Source organism: Rhipicephalus sanguineus, chromosome 11 (assembly GCF_013339695.2).
Source record: "Rhipicephalus sanguineus isolate Rsan-2018 chromosome 11, BIME_Rsan_1.4, whole genome shotgun sequence".
Taxonomy (NCBI): Eukaryota; Metazoa; Arthropoda; class Arachnida; order Ixodida; family Ixodidae; genus Rhipicephalus; species Rhipicephalus sanguineus.
In genome coordinates this window covers 135,636,075-135,658,558 of record NC_051186.1, presented here as the reverse complement: position 1 = coordinate 135,658,558, position 22,484 = coordinate 135,636,075, and the positions used below count along the sequence as shown (strand labels likewise).

Sequence of the window (22,484 nt, the reverse complement as noted above, 5' to 3'; positions counted from 1 at the left end):
AGACCTTGTTGCCTGCGGCTTGCTCGACGATCCGGGTTTTCTTTGCTGTCATCCTCCTCGCGGCTTGGGCTTGGGTCAGCGCTTCGCGGGGGCGTCCGGATCATGGAAGAAGCAGCACCTCCACCAGATGTCACGTGGTCGTGACGTCGACGAACACAGCAGTCGGCGTTTGTAGGATGAAACTGTTTATTTGGCCGAACTTGTGGCCGGAAAATGAGAACTAGAACTACAGCAATGCACGCTGTACAATGATAGCGGTGAACAGGGCGTCGTCCGTCGATCAACTGACAAGCGGTCAAGCGCGTCGGCTTTTATACAGGCGCTATGGAACTTTCCAGCAATATCGCTGGTGGCGGCGTTATCTCTCGACAAAGCTGGAACATTCGCATGCGGCGCGCAATCTTAACAAAACGATCTACTAAAATCGTGAAGCTTCTCGAACACTGCTTCGCGGCCAGCGTCGAGCGTTGATAACCGTCCTTGCTGGTCAAACTCGAACACATCAAAATAAAAGAAGAAGCGGGCGTGGCAATATGCTTCACCTCATTACAGTTTCGTATTGCGGCAAAGCTGCCTTTCAAGCTCCGTTACGGTCGAACTTAGCCAAGAGACAAAGTCCGGTTGGAAGTGATCCCTAGATTTTCAATATGCTTCACCTCATCACACCTTCGTATTGCGGCAAAGCTGCCTTTCAAGCTCCGTTACGGTCGCAAATGTATTAACTCAAGAAAACGCTGGTTCCAATATGGAGATGAAAGATGTGGCAGAGTTGGGGGCTCAATTAATGCTGTTTTGGACCTGAAATTTGGGCAGGAAGTCCGAAAAATCGGACACCGAAGCTTTTTAACATCCAAAATTTCAGATGTTCTTATACATCAATGTCTACAAGTCAGATATGGAACTCCGGACTTGAAGGGAGCACACCCTTGTCTGCCACATCAGTTGGCCTTCCACAGAAGTTGAAAGAGGAGGAGAGGCTGAGGAAATGGCATCTCTGCCTATCACGTGTAAAGTGTTGTCGGCAACACTTTGGTTGCACCAAATCATGTACATAAATACAATTTGGCCTCTGCATTGCCTCATTCTTGATAAGAAAGACAACTATGAAATATGACCCCACCAGCGCTTCATCAACCTCGCAAAAAGAAACACTTTCATGTTGCTATCTCACAAGAACATACTTAGGGATTCTCTGCAACTTTTTCTGTAATTTCTATTCGAAATATTTGAAAAATGTTTGAGAAATATTCGAAAATTATTCGAAATTATTCGATTCGATTCGCACTCAACCTTTATTTATTATTCGAATTCGCTTTGCACCCAAAATTTTGCTATTCGCACAGCTCTAAAAAAAACCCATCAAAACACCTTTTGAGCTTTCGCGTGAATCAACTAGGCCGAAAAACCGCCAATTCTTGGCTCCCGGCAGCTGCTTCACCCCACTCGGCTCCCTGCGAAAGCATGCTTCACCGCACCACACGGTCGCCCGGTAGTCGTCTAGCGAACGCTTCCCATTCTTTTTTCCAGTGCCAGGCAGGCTGATCGCCGCGATCTTATCTCGTTTCATGGCGTACTGCTCTCTTCAGAGACGAGGTCGTGGGGGCAGCTTCAGGAACTTTGTGGCCGCTTTAGACCGGTTCCCCTTGTGGCGCCTCATTTTGGTGAAAAAGCGGAGCAAGTTGGTGCGCTCCTAAATCGCTTTTCTTCCACGGCATGGCGCCACCAACTCTAGGCCTGCCTAAGCCTGGCTCTGGCGGAGGCGCTCCGCCAGTGGCTCCGTGCAAACCTGTCGCACACAAAGCCGTTCTTTCTTTTGTGGCATTCAGTCAGTTCAGTCTTAGCAGCAGAAGCAGCCGTTCGCACATGTCGTGCTGTGTCTCTGATTACAGGTGAAAACCGGAACGACCGCCTCATCGACGACCAAACGAAAAGTGCTCTCTCTAAAAGTGAAACGTGCCATTTTGGATGAAGTTTGGCAGAAAATTAAGAAGACCGACATTGCGACATTGCGCGGAAGTACGGCATAGCACAGTCGACTTTGGCGACAATCATAAAAAATGCAAGCAAAATTGATGCCGTCTTGGACCACAACGTTGGCAGCGATGAACGGAAGCGGATCCGCTCTGCCACTTACGGAGATGTCGAAGCGGCGCTCTACAAATGATTTGTAGACACTCGTGCTGAGAACATCCCGCTCAATGGGCCGATCCTGCTAGCGCAGGCCAAACGTCTGGGGTTTGCTCTCGGCCACGAGAACTTCAACCCAGGCAACGGATGGTTGCAGCGATTTAAAGACCGCCATGGGATCACATGCAAGAGCATTGTCGGTGAAGCTGCATCCGTTGACGAGGACGGTCTCCAGCGTTGGATGGTGAAGCACAGGAGCCGCATTCTTGAGACATACACCGAAAGAGATATTTAAAACACTGATGAAACGGGTCTGTTCTTTCAGCTGTTGCCTGCGAAAACTCTCGTGGCGAAAACTGATAAGTGCGTGGAGGGGAAGAACAGCAAAAATCGCATCACAGTGTTGGTGCGCGCAAACATGGACGGCTCCGACAAGCAGCCACTATTGGTCATCGGCAAGCCCAAAAAACCGCGGGGCTTCGCCAAGGTGCTTTCAATGCCTGTCGCACACATACATAACACAAAGGCGTGGATGACGGGGGAGATATTCCGGAAGTGGCTGACAGACTTTGATAAGGAAATGTCCATGAAGAAGCGCAAAGTGCTGCTCTTGCTGGGCACTTGCAGCGCACACCATATTAATGCACATCTGAGCGCTGTCGAGGTACTTTTCCTGCCTCCGAACACAACCGCCAAGATGCAGCCGATGGACCAGGGAGTGATAGCAAACTTCAAAGTGCATTATCGCCGCCGTATCATCGAGTGTCTGCTCACTGACATCCGTACAGCCGACAACACTGCCGACCTGAAGGTGCCGCTAGTAAAGGCGGTATTTTTTGCAAGCGGAGCCTGGCGGGACGTGAAGTCTGAGACCATTCTTCACTGCTTCGAGAAAGCAGGTTTTTCGCGGGGAAGCAGCGCTGCCGAAGAAATAACAGCAGAAGCAGACATCGATGCTGCCACAGTGGATGGTGCCGCGGCAGTGACGAGCTTGGGGCAGCTGTGGGAGGCCGCGGGCAATGCAAGCCTTGTCCCAAGCGGGTTGGATTATTTGGACTTTGCCCTGGCGGATCAAAACCTCGTCGCAACGGAGGAGCTCACCGCTGATGAACTCGCCGCTAGCGTATTCGAAGAGGGAATGGCCGCAGATAGCAGTTCCTCGGACGGCGAAGGTGACGACATTGGTGCGCCTCAGCCTGGAACCGCCGGAGCAGCTCTCGCAGCTGTCGACACGCTGCGTATGTACTTGTGCTCCGAACCGGGCAGCTGCGATCTGATGGACAACGTTGAGCACCGTGTTCTGAAATGCGCGCTCGCGAAACGCGTGCAAGGGACCCTTGATCACTTTTTTCAGAAAGTGTAAATAAATTTTTTTTCTTGGTCTGCGTGAGCGTAGTCGACAGTAAAGGAAAAGAGAGAACGGCAGCTATCATCTTAACTACGGAAATCGATACGGCTGAAGAAACAGCCATAGCCCTGGCCATCTCAACCTGTGCTGAGGAAGCAATCATACTAACAGATTCACAAGCAGCTGGTCGAAATTTTCAGAAAGGAAGAATTTCTAGGCAAGCCTTACAAATACTCACAGCTACAGCAAAGAAGAACCTACCAGAAACGTACATCGTTTGGACTCCGGGTCACGAGTCCCTGATGGGAAATGAGGCAGCCGACGCTTCCGCCCGAGCTCATGTTCACCGGGCCTTCCCACAGGACTCACTTAGGAGGAAAGATGATGTACCCAAAAAGTACAGCGACATCTTACAGCACTACAGGCTAGGCCAAAGAACTTATCCACCAGCTCACCCCAGCCTAACTAGGGAAGAGGCAGTAACCCTCAGGAAGCTGCAAACAAACACTTACGTTCACGGTATATTACTTCACCGTATCTCACCGACTGAGCACTCGTACATCTGCAAGTACTGTGATGTCCCGGACACTCTATGCCATATGTTATGGGGATGCAAACAAAACCCTAGCACCGCTACACTGACCGAAGAGCAGTGGGAGGCCAAGTTATCGGACCCAGACCTGAAGAATCAGCGAAGCCTGGTTCAACGGGCACGAGAGATGGCGAAGGCCCGCGGCTACCTGGAATAAGGAGGCCGCCCACCTTGGGCGCACAGCGCGCTTGCTCAAAATAAACGTTTATTCTCTCTCTCTCTCTTGGTCTGCGTAATGCTTGATTTTTTTTTAGAGTCCAGATATAGCAAAAAAGCGGTTATAGCTAAGTAATTTCAGATTCCCGCCAACTTCGTTATAACCGGGCTACACTGTACTAGTTTCTGTGCAGTGTGGCGCTGCGGCGAAGTCTGCAAAAGGGGAAGGTCCGAAAAGTTAGTCGGAGGCCTTCCGCTATGGCGCGCTCTTTTTTTTCCCCCTGCGTTCGTTATGTCAGCACCGCAGGTTCTGCAATAAGGTACGCATTTGGGCTGGTTGGTTCATGATTAACTGTAGAAATCAGCGCCGTTGTTTGTGTCCTTTCCTCGTTCGTCCCGTCTTTTAGCGCTGTTTCTACAGTTAACCGCAGGTTCGCGGACGTTAACCTTTCAACATTTGTAAATTTACACCCAAGACGCATGCCTCGATAGCTGGAATCGCGCAGCTGCCTGTTCGTCATGTTTTGCAGATGTACAGCCTTTCAAAAATGTTGTTTTGTTTACAGTGTGGTACACCATTTATAGAGCACATATTCGCGACTCTGGCAACTTACGTTATAAGCGGTCTATGCTGTAGTTCGGTAGCTGTACCACACAGCAGAACAAGATACGGTGAAGAAAAACTTACAGTGCGAATTCCTAGCGTCCTCAATGACTATCCCTTTAACTAAAAACCTTCTCAATACTGGAATTTCCAAGCAAACATTTCAGAAAAAGATAAGAGCATTATTACTCTCAGGATACTAAAACTAAACTACTAGGGATATTATTCTGCATGAACGTTTTTCGTTGCATGCCGTTTATAAGCTTTACAAGGTGTTTTTGACTGCCGTTTATTCCTTTTTTATTTCCGTGAGATACGTGTATTCTTTTGCATATGTTTGTGCTTCTACTCTTCAAGTGGTTAGCAATGTTTTGTTTCGTTTGTTCCCATTTGTTGCTTTCAACTTTCATGAATTGTACATCTCTCATCTGTCTAAAATAAGTGCACTGACTGATTTTCATGCGTGCTTTTATGCTCTGTAAACAACCAGTCAGGTGATGTTTGTCTTTAGCCATGTCCCCTAGGACAATTTCATTATTGTCCTAAGGAAAGAAAGAACGATCAATGGCATCCGCATCGACCCACCTGTTGGGTGGCAGCTGGAGGTGCATGGTGTTCCACCGGAGTGCTGGTGGCTGTGCTACCGCTGCTGGTTCCACTGCTGCTCGCAATGTGACTGTGCGCATAGTGGTATGACAGGCCCGGGCGTGTCTTATACCGCACACCACATACTGCAAGTGAAGCATGGGTTTCCTTCTAATCACTGAATAACACATATCAAGCTAACTCAAACCTTGACATAACGAACACAGATATAACGAATCATCGGTTATAACAAAGTAAATGAAGAATAGTCTTGTCATGTATACAGTGTCACGAATATACGTTTATAACGAATTTTCGGATATAACGAACTTATTTTCTTGTCAGATGCAACTTTGTTATAATGAGGCTTGAGTGTACTTGCTTGATCATCATCAGAAAGCAAAAACAGCGCGCACTTCACGAGGACAGGGAATAGGAAGACGAGGCACCTGTGCATTGTGACTGCACTTCGTTTTTCTTTTCTCGGTGTTTGGGAAGTGTGCCTGTTTCTGCGTTGCTCTAATCACTGTTAAGATGAAGCTTGGTGGTCAGTAAATTCTGTAATTAGCCTTTGTTCTGCAAGTTTCTGAAGAAACTGTGGCTCAACAAAAAAACAAACAAACAAACAAAAAGCAGCCCTTGGCTCATTTTTGCTAAAACATTTTTGCCAAAAGATCAGGTCTTGGCAGAAATCCTCCTGAAAAGCTTAGAACAACATTTCCAGTGATGCTACCGAGGACTTCTGATTTGGAGCAATTTTTGGAGCAGCAAAATTTCCGTTTTGGAGCACTTTGGAGCAGCAAAATTTTCATCTTGGAGCACTTTGGAGCAGATAATTTTGCATCTGGGAGCACTTCGGAGCAGCGAATCTTATATCCTGGAGTGCAATACAGAAGCATATTGCATTAACATTCAAGCACATGAGTATTATTATGGGGCTCTTATGAAGGCTAGAAATATTTCGATCCATTGCAAATCTCATGGAAAAAATCATCTCAGGAGCATAGGCATGCGCACAGGGGGGGGGGGGAGGCCGCCCCCCACCTAATCATCTAAGAGGGGGGCGCAAAATCTGCCCCGTACATTGACCCTTGAGATAGCAATTATATGGACACTCTCGGCGAATTTTTGCCGTCGTCGTAATTTTCCATATAAAGTCCAAATTAATAACATCACCACGCGCATTCTAGCCGCGGGTAAAAGCTCGCGAGCGCTGGCGACGAACGCGGCTGAAGCGGAGATTAAACTAGCCGGCCGTCTGTCTCCGCTGCACGGACAGCGCATGAGATAACATCTTCCCGCATGCGGGCCTGCCGTCGATTGCTCATCAAACAGAGAGGAAACGCCCTGCCCGTCTTTCGTAAGGAGCATGAAGGGACGCCAGGGGAGCGGAAGGGGGGGAGGGAGGGGACCGCATCGTTCGAAGGGCGCAGTCGCTTGCGCGCGCGCTATCTCGAGGCATCAGGAGACGGCTCGTAAACTTGCTGTGCTCTCAACGCTTACTTCGCGTTTAGAAAACTCAGAGCAAGAAAACGCTTCGGTTCCTGGAGGGAGCCATATTCCCTTAAACCAGCGTTTTGTTGAGTTACGCGAGATCGGATCCAAAAGAGTTAGCTGCTAGTCTTACTTCGTTTCACAATACAATTTTATAGCATTAATTTCTTCGCTCTTAAGCGATACTTAGTTTTTTTTAACCGTTGGCTATTGACCCCCGAAAGCGAGGGGCGGACGTGTAACATGCCGCTTCACTGTGGGCCGTCAGCGACGGGCCCGCTACTGACAGCTGCGCATTTGCGGCTGCTCCGACCAGGAGATATGATTTTACTAATGAGATGATATTTTTAAAAAAGCAAGCAAAAAATTCGAATTGGAACCCTAGCACGTGAGCTCGAAAGGGCAGGGCCTTTTAGGGGGTATTTACCGCAGAGTGATTACAAACTCGGACGTGCTGGCGGAAGGAATTACGAAAAAGCTGTTCTGGATGAAGATCCATGGATAAAGTATATCTGAGGAAAAGTGTCAACGCGTTTCCACCGTTCGCGTGCTCTTCCATAAACGCGAAGCAAGGAAAATTCGATATTGTCCCATATATCTACTGCGAGTGATCCCAGATTTCATTCCGCGATGTCCGGAAACAGAAGTGACAGACATTTTAGCGGCACTCATGTAGTTATTACTGAACATTGCTTTCCCTACGTGACATGCAACGCTTGAAACGAGCTATCAGCAGCGTTTCTGGAACAGACGACGTCCGCCAATGTATCGCCGTCCCACTTTCTCGCTACCGATAGGCCTAGACGTCACGAGCCTCTGCGGAGAGCGCGTTTTGCTGTCGAGCCGACTTGCAGAACAGAAGCTGCGTCGGCACCGTGCATGGCATCGTGGCTTACTCGGAACGCACGCGCGAGCGCTATTTATTCAGCGGAATAATTCATGGTCCATGATTGCGAATTTATTGGCAGCCCCAAGATCGAGCTGCACATGTTCTGACGCGCCGGCGGTGCGATTGCCGGTGATAGACGACCCCAAACCCGAGACTTTGGCGCAGTTTGGCGCAAATTTCGTCGATATTATCAGGATGGCGCAGTAAATACAATTTGGCGCACTTTGGCGCAGTTGGCGCAGGAGTGGAATCACTGCATTTTTCAACCAGAGTGAAAAAAAAAGGAACCTGTCATGGCAACAGCATTTATTTATTATTTTTTAAAATTTGATACTGCAGTCTCAAACGGAGACTATAGCAGGTGTGAAACAGATGTACATAGTATTCTAAAAGGGCACAGTAATATGCACACAGTTAAAATGATAAAACTAAGGATGCGAAAAAAATTTGAAGTAATTAGTAAAATGCTAAATACAAGAACAAGCCAAAAAAGAAAGAATATACATTTCAAGGAGGAAATTCCATGGGATTGATAACTGAATTTTACGAGTGACACAACAAAATGGAACAAATGAGACATAAATATAATCAATGGTACTAAAGAACTACTCTAAGCGTTTTTCAAACAATAAAAGTGATTCTTGTGTTACAATGTTGTCGGTGAGGTTATTCCAATCAACAATAGTTCTAAAAAAAAAGGAGTATTTAAAGCAATTATTTTACGGAAATAAAGGAGTTATCATTAAAGAATGTCCTTGCCTGGTAGCATAACCCTCAGAATAAGTGATAATGTGAGAGGTGTCTATGTTGTAATGTCCTTTAACTATTTGGTACAAAAGTTTCCGCCGACAAATTTTATTTCTATCCGTTACTGTGGGCAGCCCACTTCGTTTGATGAGCCCAGTAACTGAGGAATGACCATATGAATTGCATATATAACACACTACTTTTTTCTGTATATTCTGTCTAATTTGCTGATGTTTGTTTTGGTGTATGGGTCCCAAATTGGCACAGCATATTCAAGCATAGGACATATAATTGACTGGTATGCAAGGAAGCGCATAGAAGGAGTTGATAATTTTAAGGATCATTGAAAGAAGAATAATTTACGTAATGCTTGATTTGTAACGACATCTATATATGTTTTGACAATGACAGATTATTTGTGAACCATAAACCCAGGTATTTATATTCAGCGACCTCCGAGAGACTTATTCTGTTACCTCCGTAGTGGAACAAAAGTGGCTTCTTTTTACGGGTTATTCGCATAAAGATCGTTTCGTCATAATTAATAGTCATCTGCCACTGTTCACACCATAACATGATTCTTTGGAAGTTTTCATGTAACCTAATCTGATCCTCAATTGAATTAACTGTTTCATAAATCACGCAGTCGTTTGCATATACTATAGTTTAATCTTAACATTAATATTTGTGGCAATGCCCATTTATAAAAATAAAAAATAACAGAGGTCCAAGCACGTAGTAATTTGATTCAAGAACATCTTTTGCACTTGGCCATTGCAGGAGAGGAGGCTCTTCAAGATAACGAGGTCAGAGCCGCAGAGCTCTTGGACATCATTGCATCAGCCCACTGAACAAGAAGCACCGACAGCAAACGAAGGAGCAAACACAAGTGGTATTTGGAGCAACATAAAAAAAACTGGCAGCAGAAAGAAGGCACGCAATGGAAAGAGACGACATCGAAGAATTCCAGCAGTGTCTGCAAGAGCCAACTTGTCCTCAAGACAAGGACCCGTTGCAATTCTGGAGACAGAAAGAGAAAAAGAGCTTCCTGGGGCTGTGCAAGACTGCCAAGAAGTACTTGGCCATCCCAGGAACTCAAGTTCCTAGCGAGAAACGGTTCTCAATGGCGGACAATATTCGCAATGCCCACGAATCTGGTGGTGCGCTGTGCGATTCAAGATGGCACACGGAGGAGGGTCAACCCGTTTGTTAGCATAGGAACAGATAGGACGTGTGGACGTATAGCTCGTGCCACTTTCACAAGATGAGGTCATGAACTGCAATGATGTGGATACCAGGCCAAAATACTTGCCCAAGCCATGGAAAGCGTGAGAGTTGCTCGCTACCTCATTTACTGTGGTGTGAGAGGTTATATTTCGGCTCCGTTACCGTGCATCAACGATGCTTTACGAAATCCTGTGCGAGCTACAGAAAACCTATGAACTGAATGGCACTCCAAGTATACGTACCGTGCTTGCCTGTCGGATTTGCCACAGTAATAGGCCGCTAGTGGGCAACGCCATCGTTGCTGCACAGGACGGCATGTTTAGTGTGACAATGGTTTCTAAACACGTTGCTACCTCATCATTACTTGTGTGGCGAGGAACGCGAAGTGCACAGTTCACTTCTCGTGGATGTTACAGGTTTGATGAGCACCTCGAAACGAATGCACACACAAGCTTTTCGCAGCGTCGAAGAATTTCTGAACGATGCCGTTCGGACAATAATGGTCAAGTTCATTTGGCAACTCTGCGGTGCAGCTTGTGGACCCAATTGCATGTTTCACTTCCGCTCATTGAGCTTGTTGCCAGCATGCAGCCACAAAAGTTCCGCTACGTCCATCGCATCAGAAAAATTATGCTTTTATTTTGATCTCAACACTCTTGTACATCAAGTACAGTCAAAATGACTTACAACTGTGGAAAGCTTGCCATACAGATGGTTAACCAGCGAAGCACATTAAAGAGAATCGCTGCTGAAGCATCCTCATCGATGCTGTCGCTATCAGTGCTTTCACAGCCTTCAATGTCCCGTGAAACAACCTCGTCGTCAAGGTGCACGGTCTCTTTGAACATCCCTGTCAAAATCAATCTAAAGAATTTCCTCCCTAGAGAGCTGCCTCGCCTTCTCCACGTTCTGGGCTCCGAGAACACTTTGCTTGCATTGTGCTGCCACATATCAACAAAGTATTAAACATGCAGTGCAGCACTGGCTATGAAAGCAACACACAGGTAAAGGACGATGTTGAGAGCAGGGCTACTGATCAAATCTCACCAGCTGGGGTCCAACGTGGATATACATTTATTCCATCAATCAATCAATCGCGTTTAATCTCTGTCGAAATGTGTCAGCTGAGGACAAGAACAAGCCCACAATGCAGCTGGTACTTAGTGGTAGTTCATGATAGCCGTGGAGTGAGCGCAGCCCCAAGTGACTGAATGGTCGCTCACAAAACTCATACAGCTCTTTTCTGACAAAATGTAAGGCGTTTTAGTTTAGTGTATCACCTATTTATTACAGAGGCTCTGATATTATTCAATTATAGAAGAGGACATCGCGAGCTCGTGCAACATCCCGCATATGTTATGGCTTTTATACACTGCTAAAACACTGACGGATATTATATACAAGCGAGATATCATGAGTTTCGACAGAAGAAGACAGACACTAACGTTTCACTAACTTGCATTGCCACAGAAAACTTTGCGTAGCTGAAATGTGTATGCTGTGTGCCATCATTGGCAGCGCAACTTGCCTAGGGTACTTCACCACGTATTTTCACGAAAACTTTGCGTCTCGCAAGAATGAATCAAATTTACCTTGTCATGGACGGCCCGGTTTGTTCACGGATTCACGGAACACACAAAGTCATAGTGTTTCTTTCCAACCAAATGCGTCGACGATCAGGCTAGCACAGCAGAACTAGGGAGCGGCTGCCGGTTTGTCGTCTGCTAACCCTCCTTCTGACATCCGCTTGGTGGCGTGGCAGTCTATCGGCATTAGCGAATCGTCGCAGCACAAAGGCAGAAGCTGACTCCAGATGAGAAGGAACTTCTCTTTTTGCACAAGAACTTGTGAAAAATTGCAGTCTGTAACAATAAATTTTTTATATTTCATATTCCATTCAATATACGGCTTATTTTTTTTAAATTCCATTAGACATTCGGTTCAAAAGCCACCATTCGGCATTTGCACACCTTTAGTTTTCAGCCGGGGCACCATCAATAGTTAATCTCTGTAGGTCATACCCTTCTCACCCCCGTCTGGTAGATTAGTGCAAACTGCTCTCCTAGTGCATTGTTCTCATTTTCAGAAGCGCGATGCACCAAAAATTTGATTGGATATGTGATGATGATGTGGATTGTGTGGCCACGACGCAGCGAAGATGAAACGGTAGTTAACGGTAGTCTTATGGGAAGAAGACAAAAAAGAAGAGCGAGCGTGGCGTGTAGCTCGAGCAGATGGAACGTGATACAATTCAAATGGAAGCTTGCTGATCAGCGGTTCAGGTCGCGGCATTGTTCAACCAGACGTCCTGCAGCCGTGCGGACGCGGTGAGCCTGATGTCTTGCTCTGAGCTGCTCCCCTCGACCGGGCGTCCTGCAGCTATGCGAACCTGGCGAGCTCGATACCCACTCTGTGTCCGGTACTAACAAGGGGACCGAAAACCTGGCACTATACCTGGCCTGAGGACCTGGTACTGAGTGTTCGTGGCTTGGTTCCAAACGGGCAACCGCCAGCAGACCAGGTGTTATAAGATGCCCACAGCTCATGCTGGCCACTGGTCGTTGACCTGTGCTGCAGCGGCCTAGTGTCCTGCCGTTCTACCACTACGCCGTCAAGGCCTGGTCAAGCCATCTTGAGAGGCGCTGGACTTCCGACTGCCTCGCGGAGCGGCCACAACAACAAACCCTACCGCAATGACGACTACATACCGGCGAGTAGGACAGTTTATGTGAGCCCAGGCGTGTAGGACTTCTAGACATTGCAAAGTATGATTGTCAGAGTTGTCTTGTTTGTGAAGCATTAGACTTATAATCTGTTGTAATATAGTCTGTGTTGTCTGCACAAAACACCCGATTGCCGTGTCAATTCTTACGGATCCTGGGCCCACGTTTATCCACTTATCACAATATGCTATTGTCGTTTAATTGAATACACAGCTGCTGACAATATCCAATGGTCAAGGAAGCCTCTCACACTAAGTTAGGATGGAAATAGCTAGGCGGACAAAGCGTTCACTGTGCTTTGAGGCTCTACTTTCCACACATGGGACGACTAATATGTTAGTGTCAGGGTGAGATTTACACCCCTAAAGTGGAGTCTAACTTTCCTCCTTTTGGTGGTGTTGATGAGCTGCCATCTATGGACACAAAAAGTTCAAATCTGAATTGCTTTGTAGCTGGTGAGCCCTCTTAAAGACAGAAATCCAACAACAAATACAAATACCAAAAATGCCAAAACCATAATGCTGGGTATTTCGTTAAGGCCATATCTATGTCATAAGGCCAAACTTATTGTGGAGGCTGCTGTGTAAATAATTTCTTTAAATATTGCGCCAACAATACATTTAGTTTGTCGTTCTTTCCATGGGTTGTTTGGGAGTGAAACGCTGTAGCCGAGACGGTGGTCGCGCAGCCCACTGTTAACGAACTTGCTGAACTTGCAGGCAAAACCGTGCTGTCAGCAACGCATTAGCGACGTTATCACTATTGTATTTACCATCGTCCTTCTGACCTGTATATTTGAAATTTGTGATGTAACATGGTAGAACTTTGTTATCAATTTTATATTTCATGTCCTTGCCTTTTCCATTCTTTTTTTTTTTGTTATCTTTCGCAGTGTTCATATGTAACAGAGACAAAGCAACCTTGTGTTAACTCTCTTGCACTACATAACACCATAGCTTAATTATGATTTCTTATTATCATTTCTTGTAACCCTATCTAAAAATTATTGTATACTTGTATGCACTCAATATATTCTTGTGTAGACTCTAACTATTGTATACTCTGTAGACTCTTTAAACCCACTCCTGTCAAAATCTCTGACGAGACCTAACAGTATTACTAAAAAAAAAATTCTTGATCGATTTTGACGAAGCTTGCTGAGTTTATGCATATTTGTGTGCCGATTTCAAATATGCAAAGATTTTTCTTGCACACAACGTGTTTTTACAATATCAAAATAGGTCATGTGCGTTTTTCCAGGCAACGTTTTCCAAGAATTACAGTAGAACCCCGCTGATACGTTTTTGAAGGGACCGTAGGAAATAAACGTAAGAGACGGGAAACGTAAGAGCCGAAAAACAGGAAAAACGAGAAAATATTTAGTGGTACAGAATTTTATTTCAATGCTTACGAGCAGCACGAAAAATGGCGCGCTCAGCCGCGATCTAGTCGATGGATAGAAACGCGGAGCTGGGGACGGCCTCATCCACAGAAATGTAATGAACGTATGTGATTTTAACACCAACAGCTGTAGGCATGAAAGAACTAAGCACACGCAATCACGACCAGCGCGGCGAGTCTGACCGCGAACCGCGCGCACGACCATGCGAGCTCCAACCAGCTCGAACTCCTACCGTGCTCCGACAAATAACGATGATGATGAGTCTACGCCAACGCGATGACAGAAGTGAATGCCAATCTTGAAGGCCTTGCTTTCGGAAGCAATTACGTCATAGACGCCATGTTTGTGCAATACAAATCTCAAAGGCTATGCTTTTGTCAATAGTAAATGCCAATCTCGAAGGCCTTGCTTTCGCGAGCAATTACGTCATAGACGCCATCATTGCAATACGAATCTCGGAGGCCATGCTTTTTGTTTGCATCAATTGAAAGATCCTGTTGCTTATATTACGGTCAAACCAGGCCAAGCTGCGTGAAAATGCACCATGGCCGCTCTCTTCGGTAGTCACTCGGTCGGCTCCGAGCGCACTGCGCGACGTATCATACGGGAATGGTCTGACAGTTACGACGTAACAGCGGGGTTCCCAATACATTGTATCCTATGGGAGCTATGCCGGGACCGGCGGAAAACGACGTAACAACCGGGAAAACGCAGCAGTAAGGAACGTAACAGTGGGGTTCTACTGTACAGAGTAGAACCTGCATATCACAATATTTTGCAATGAGATGTGCATGCACTGAAACAAGAATGGATGTTCTAAAGCAATTTGAACAAAGTATGTTCAACATTTGCAAGTGAGTCTGCATTTCACTCACGAATGCTCAACATAGGATAACAATTTTGTTCAAATGCCTTTAGGACATGCATTATTAGAGCTTGAGAGTGAGTTGAGAGAACGAGCCCAGTGCTTGGCATGAGAAGAACACTCACTTTCGCAACTGTACGGTTTTTCGGCATCCGTGTACTCAATGCGGGTCCTTTTCTTCTGGCCAGCATTCTGCAAAGACATTTAATGGCCTGGCTTAGCACTGCACTGGTTTCACCACAGCGCTGGCCCCGGCATCCTGGATCGGTGTCAGGTGCTGTTTTGGATGCTACTGACAGACGTGCAATGCTAGAAACTTCAACATTTGCAGATTTGTGAATTAGGACAGGCAGACGAGATTCTCTTGTCTTGAGTGGTATTTACAAACAAAAAACCAACTAGCTCGGCAATGCATTCTTTCAATGCACTGCTCGTCACACGTTGCACACATTCTTGTGCACTGTACGCTCACAGCATCCTCTGCGGTAGCTCAGCACGTAAGGTGTCACATCGCTAATGTCGAAAGCGTGGTTTCGATCCCCGGCCATGGTGGCCACAATATAGTAATGAGGACGAAATGCCAAGAACAGCCGGGTGGTTAGATTGAGGAGTGCGTTAAAGAATACGATGGGGACAAAATTAATCCATAGTCCTCCACAGCAGAGTGCCTCGTAATAAAATAGTGGTTTTGGCACGTAAAACTGCACCAGTTATTATTATATTATGCTCCCAGCTGTCGATCACAGCCAACACGAGAGCTCTGCTTGAATGTTAGGCGTGCCAGTTGCTGCCTATGGGTCCTATGCCTTAGCACAAATATAGTGGATGAATGGTATGGCAGCCTCCAGTTTTTATGTTTTAAATGCGAAGCATTTCTTAGCGAACCTAAGGCACTTTGAGCGTGCGTTTTTCTTTCTTTCTTTCTTTGTTTCTTTCTGTCTGTCTGTCTGTGTCTATCTATCTATCTAGCCGCCTACGTCTCGTTGCTCTCGTGGTCGCCTCCTTAACTTGGTGTAGACCAAAATTAAGCTGGGAGGGTAAGAGGGTTTGACGAATATGTCTGGCTGGTCATGGCATGAATAACGTGAAAATCCTGTCGTGTACGTCGTCGAAGCATTTCCTCCAGACACGTGTGGCACATACCCGTACACTACGGGCCGCGGTATGCGGGTATGCACCACAGATGATTGACAATTTATATCTACCCATGAACGGCGAGAACAGATATTGGTAATTTAAATGCGAGAGCATTAAGAAAAACTGACATCGGCAGCGTTGACCTGACGAATGCAAAGAATAAATATCAGGGTCAAAGTAGGAATCGAACCCAGACATTCTGCGTGGCAATCAAGTATTCTACCACAGAGCCACGCCAGCTCTCGAAACTGCTTTGGAAAAAGGACCTACGCAGGCGTAATGTTGGTAAAACGTCAATTTTGGTTGCACTGCTGGCTATCTAATTTTATAAACACTACATATGTACTCCTATGATACAGGTGTCACGTCAGGTTAAGGTCCATTGTAGTTAAGCACCATCCACTGAAGTTGGTCTGCGTAGCACTATCCAGGGCTAGCATCCTCGCAAGCACAAGCGCTACATATCAGCTTACCGCTTCTGGTGTTCGTAGTAAGCTGAGACCACTTATAACGTAACCGCTTACAGTGCAGTACCGGCTATAATGCGGTTTTTTCTGACTCCCGTTTACCCTCCCATAGAACTCCATGTATACGCATACCGCTTATTGTGCAGTCCCCCCAGATGAAAGACCGGTTATAATGCGGCGGCCGGAACGTTCTCAGAGATGCGAGGGAGCGAACGTGCTTCTCAGCGGAGATGCGCCGGCGGGGCAGAGAGCGGCAACGGCATTACAAAGGAGGAGGGGGCGCAGAACGAACGAACAAGGAGTGGGGGGGGGGGGGAAAGAAAAATGGGACGGCGGTGGGGGCAGCAGCCCGGCGCGGGTGCGTGGTTTGAGGAGGGGGAGCAGTTGCGTGGCCGACGGAGAAGCCTTTGCCTCCTTTACTTCAGCCGCTTGACATGCGCTCTCCGCTACGTACGGGCACCCGCGTCCGCATCAAGAGCGCATTACCGCTGTTTGTCTCCGTCAGGAAAATAGTTGCTTCGTCGTAGAGCGCAGATATCACGCGTGCAACCTCGATTCCCCCGCAAGTAACAATGCTTTGAGACGCGATTGCGCTTTCGCCTTTGCCACCAACAGGCGGACTTACAAGCTTGAAATACTTTTTCAGGATAGTTGCCGCGGCTGTTCTCCCGACCGCGAACCGAAACTTCGTTTCTTGCGCGATGCCCTCGGTTTAGCTCGCAAGTGCGATCTATTCTATGCCCGATCTCCGTGTTGTCTAGGGCAAGCTTCTCGCAACGGCATGCCAAGTTGCAACGCGTGCACTAGGCCTAACAAGTGCTAGCTGCCATGTTGGCGGCCGCGGACCACAGAAGTTGCGGTTTGCTGCCGAGTCAATGAAACATTTTGCAGTTGTTGCATTTAGAAGGGGTGACTTACACCCTTAACGAAAACGCGAGCGTGCATGTGAAACACTCGAGTGGTGGTTTGTGGTCGCCACCGTTTTCGACATCGCGCACGCGCAGTGCGATACCGCGGCGACTTCCCGTGACAGCGCATTTTTGCCGCGTTCGTTATGTCGGCACCGCAGGTCTGCGGGCGCTAACCGTTCAACATTTTCAAATGTAAGCAGATGCAAACTTACGTCCCAGTCGCATGCCTCGATAGTCGGAATCGCACGCCTGCCTGTTGGTCATGTTTTGCACACGTGCAACCTTTCAAAAAAGTTGTTTTGGTTATAGTGCGGTACCGCTTATAGTGCGGATATTCGCGACTCCGGCGACTTACGTTATATAAACAACTGGTTACGTTATCTCTAAACAACTGGTTATATAAAACTTATGTGACTGTTCAACATGCCTGTGCTTACAGCATTTGTACATATCAATAGCGTCATTTCGTAACAGTTCGCTCAATAAAAAGTGAAACACACCACAGTCACCTTCCCTCCAGCGAAGGGGTAACATCGCGAACACACACCCACAAGAGAGACGACACGGACACACAGGCGCTGAGTGCCCAGCGCTTGTGTGTCCATGCCTCTCTTGTGGGTGTGTGTTCGCGCTGTTACCCCTTCGCTTTACAATGCACCAACTCGCCCAAACAGAAGTCTTGATGAAGTCACCTTCCCTCCGCATGCTTCACAGAACATCGATTACCATGGCACGTGGGATCTGCCGAATTTTTTTCCTACTTGATGCACAGGCCAGCTGCACAATTCTTGCGAACAAATGAGCGGCCCTTCTTTTGTGGCATAGAGTCCACCGGCTGGTGAAGCACTCACCTTAGGCTTCTTCTTCTTCTTGCGCGTGTACGTCTCGTCATAGTCCTCGGTGTCCGTCTCGGGATCGTCGGGGAAGTCGGCCACCGCGGTAGCTTCCAACAGGGCGGCTGCAGACTCCTGGGCCTCGTCCAAGTACCACGACTGGTTCGAGTCCTCGCCACCCACCGGGGCCTTGTCGCCGGCCTCGTCCATTCCCTCCGACGGCCGTGCTGCCACGTTCTCCACCACGCTGATCTGGTGCATGTCTGGGCGCACACATCAACACTTTCCTACACCCAATAATGACATAGCTTCAATGAGAATGAGTTGTTATACTTCAAAATATGCGGGACATCCCCCGTCGTCATCCATTCTCACATCAAACAATGGCACGCATTTATTAGTAGAGGTATGTGAATACCACTTTGAACTTAGCAGCAAATTCAAATAATAAAAACCTAGTGTGCAATCGAATAGTACTTTCAAAGCATATTTTGAATAACAGTACTACTGACTTTTGCAATTTCTTTTTCAGTAACCAGGTACAACACGAAGCCAAGTTTATTGCCCTACTGTGCCTTAACATAAGCCTATGTATTCATGCTGTGGCCTTAAGCTTTACACAAAATATGTCCCCCCAAAATATATTTAAAGCTCACCCAAGTGTAAGCTTCATTGTTGATTTGATAAGAAGATTGGCAGCGCCATCTGTTGAGCAGGAGAGCATTCCGAACCTTTATTTTTCGATTTCCATATTCGGTGAGACCATAGAGTTTCTTGCAATAATACCTAGAGGGGAATCTGGCGCTAGTGTCTATGCGGGCTCCTTGAGCGGCGCTTCAACCACCATGGGAATGATGCGAAGTACAGGCTTCAGATTTGCTTCAGATGGATTAGGTTCTTAAGATCCACGACACTTGTTTGCCGAGTGTAAAATAAAGCGATATGTAGTTATTTCCAATTAAAAATTGCTTCATTCTTTCGTACGTAAAACTTATTGCAAAAAGTTTGCATGGTCATGAGATGGAACTGAAACCTGGACAAATTCAACCACCAGGGTATGCATTGCTCTGCAATGGTGTTCCAGATTTGGCATCACAATATAATGAATTTTCTTTTCAACACTTAAAACAAATGCGCTTGTCTTTCCATCAAAAGTACGCATTATCTATTTATGCAAATAATAGTACCGTATTAAGTGAGAAACACTTAATGTATCATCTGCTGCGATGCCAGGTGCGTCTGTCCAAATGTATCTGCTCCCAACGCATCTCTTGTTTTGTTGTAAGTCAGAGGAGCATGATGGTGCGTCTACTTAGCTTCGCCATCACTTTGCAGTCGATTTGAAAGAGTTTTGACAAATAGAAAGAAACGTGAACTCTGTGCAATTTCCTGCACTTGCACGGGATGCTACATCTATGCGCAGTGGTGAGTGCATGACGCTTTGCTAAAACTGTCAAATACAACCTGTAATGCTGCAAGATGGCAGCAAACCAAGAAACCTACCCGTCTTCAGCCTCTTTGAACAACAAAGGCACTGCTTGAGTGCTATGCACTGCACCCCACTTTTATTACTGCCAGTAACACCATTTATTACGGTCGGCACTACAGGAGTAGCCACGGTACAGTGCAAGCGCCATGGCCACTTCGTTTGTGCTCCTTCTTTCTCGTCTGCCAATCGCATCGAGTCTTGGAATCTGTGCATTAAGTGCTTGTGTTGTGTCAGGTTCTTCAGTGCAAAAGCAACTAAGGCCATCTTGCACCACACACAAGCTGTCACTAAATGCAGAGGTTATTATGAATGACTAAGTCATCCACGGAAAAAGGCCTTTGGGTTTGCTTAGTATTTGTGCAGCTTTTAAAAATCTGATGAAATGTTTTAGTTGTACTTTAGGGTCCTTCCTAATGAAGAATGCAGGTGAAATGGCGCATCTTTTCGGTATCAGCGATGAAAAATCTGTTTACGTCTGCACTCGAGTTTCAGACAAGAGATCAGAAAATGACTCGCAGTTAATATCTCTCCACAGTTCTCGCAAGTTGACTGTAGTTCTTTATGCAGAAACAGTGGTGGCCCAGCCAGATTAGGATTTTGAGCAATTTTTGTAGCAGAAAAAAAGGCTGTTTTGAAGCAGATTTGGAACAGAAGGAACTGAGCTTTGGAGCAGGTTTGGAGCTGAAAAAGCACGTTTTGGAGTAGGTATGTGTTGTGTCGTGCGACCCCTGGTGCCATGCTGAGACACCAGTGCTGGTGTGCTTTCTATTCATGCTACTGAGGGGAGCTGGGTCTCTGCCATGCCTCTGTGCTACCACCAATCCGGCGTGGTCATGCCGGTCATGTGACCCGTGCCTCGCTGACCAATAGCCTTTCCTCTCTCTCCTTAAAACCGCCTGCAGTAAACGCGGGAGAGCAGTCTCCCGTCAGTCTCGCCGAAGCTTGGTCTCTGCGTCGTCACTCCGCGCGCCCTCCCGTCGTTCGGCCTCTCCGTCGGCCCGCCGCGGGTTACGCCGCGCTCCTGCCCTACACAACAGTATGGAGCAGACAAAATGGACTTTACGATCACTTGGAACAGTAAATATTAGTGTGCAGACAGGAAATGCAGCTGCGATGTAAGGCCAACAGACAGAGAGCAGCCATAAATTGGGCTCAAAAGAATGACACATGCTGGCTCCACTGCAGTGTCCAAGGTGTGCATTGCCGTGACACGTTATTGACAAGGCAACCTGTGGGAGAGCACACGCGCCCATTTCCTTTCCTTAAGGCTGGCGCGATCGCGAACTGACGGTGGTAGCAAGGGACCACTAGGAGAGGAGCACCGTCGCCCTTTCCTGCCGGACAACCCCTTCTTCCCAGTCACTCCGCGCGCCAATCCTCGCTTCCCGGCTCGCGGGAAAGGGAACTCGCCCTGCGAGGGAAACAACCCTCGTGGTGGGGAGGGAGACGGGAGGTGAATAAAACAACCGGGCATACGAGCAGACGGGCTCTCGTGCCCTGCTGACCTACGAAGGAACATCTCACCGCCCCGAGACCCGCGAGCCGATCATCGACCGAAGGTGTAAGCCATACCCTTTGTTTTTCTACGAGAGCGGACTATCCCTCTACGCGACATTTACGCGTTATTGCTAACGTAGCAATAAAGTGTTGTTTGTTGTGCTAGCCTGTTGCCTTATTCGCCCGAACCCGTCGTAGCTGCGATGACGCGCGCTACAGGAAGGGGACGTTGACACGGTACGACTATTTGCGGCTGGGACCGGAGCTAGGCTTCTGCACCAGCCGTACATAGAGCGGACCCCCTCATCTGGCGCCCAACGTTAACGAATTTGGCAACGCGGCTAGTTTTGTGAACGCGAGCGACTACCGACGCTCCGTCAACATAGGACAACGGGCATGTCTGAATTCCAGGATTTGTTCATGTTGTCTGATGTCGCGTCGCAGAATGTCGATCTTATGGCTAACGCGGGGGCATTGTTTGGACTTTCCGACAGCGTAAATTTTGGTTGTGTCACGCGGGACAACCAAGGTGTTGCAGCGACCGCGTTAGGAGAGATTAGGCCTACGACGGAGAGCGCCACGCTGGGCACCCCGTCACCTCGCGACGCGAACAGCGAGATGCCGCCACATGTTGCTTCGGCACAAGCCGCAGATGTGGTCGCGTCTTCGGGCAATAGTGTGCCCTCGAGCGAGGTACTCTTGCAGAATGCGCTGTCAGTTATGCAGAGCTTAGCCAGCGCATTGCAAAACACAGCGCAGCCTCCTTCGCAAAGTGCGGGACCACGTGTCAAGGTAGACATGCCTACCTACAGCGGCTACCACGACTGCAGGAGCGCGAATGAGTATCTCGACCGACTGCTCTACTATCAGCAAGCAATGGGGCTTCCCGACGCCGAACTTCTCGCGCGTGTGGTCCCGGTGTCGCTGACAGAGCAAGCGGCCCGATGGTTCCGACTGACCGGACATCGCGCCCGCACGCTAGAAGAGTTCCGCGAGAGCTTCCGCGACGAATTCCTTCTGGCGAATTATGAGTGGCGTTTGAGGAGGGAGTTGGAGCTACGCACCCAGCATCCGGACGAATCCTTGCTGGAGTACGTACGGGCGATGGACGAACTTTATCGCCTTGCTAACCCTCTCGCCACCAACGCGGAGAAAGTCGAGCGCGTTACACGGCAAGCGCACCCGACTTTTGCGGCTCACTTCAGGGGATGCAAGTTCGCGGACCTAGAAGAGCTCGCCGCCGAAGCGAAGCGCATACAAGGGGACATCCTCGCGGCGCGAGCGTACCGCCCGCCTCCACCCGCAGCGCAGTCACTCGAGCCTCGCTGCGCGTGGAACGGTGGCGCGGTCAGTTCAGAGGCGTTTAGGGGTAACGCGTCAGCATCGTTCGC

The 22,484-nt window shown here is 47.8% G+C and overlaps 1 protein-coding gene across 1 annotated transcript in view; it reads right to left on the bottom strand.

Annotated features, from left to right (window-relative positions):
* LOC119374622 (zinc finger protein ubi-d4 A) overlaps nt 1-22,484 on the bottom strand; it is a 90,566-nt gene that overhangs the window by 25,145 nt on the left and 42,937 nt on the right. The window contains exons 3-5 of the mRNA XM_037644785.2: nt 18,126-18,370; nt 14,885-14,951; nt 5,413-5,558 (exon numbers count right to left, since the gene is read on the bottom strand). Of these exons, the coding sequence (XP_037500713.1) occupies nt 5,413-5,558; nt 14,885-14,951; nt 18,126-18,370 (458 nt within the window). The remainder of the gene's footprint in view (nt 1-5,412; nt 5,559-14,884; nt 14,952-18,125; nt 18,371-22,484) is intronic.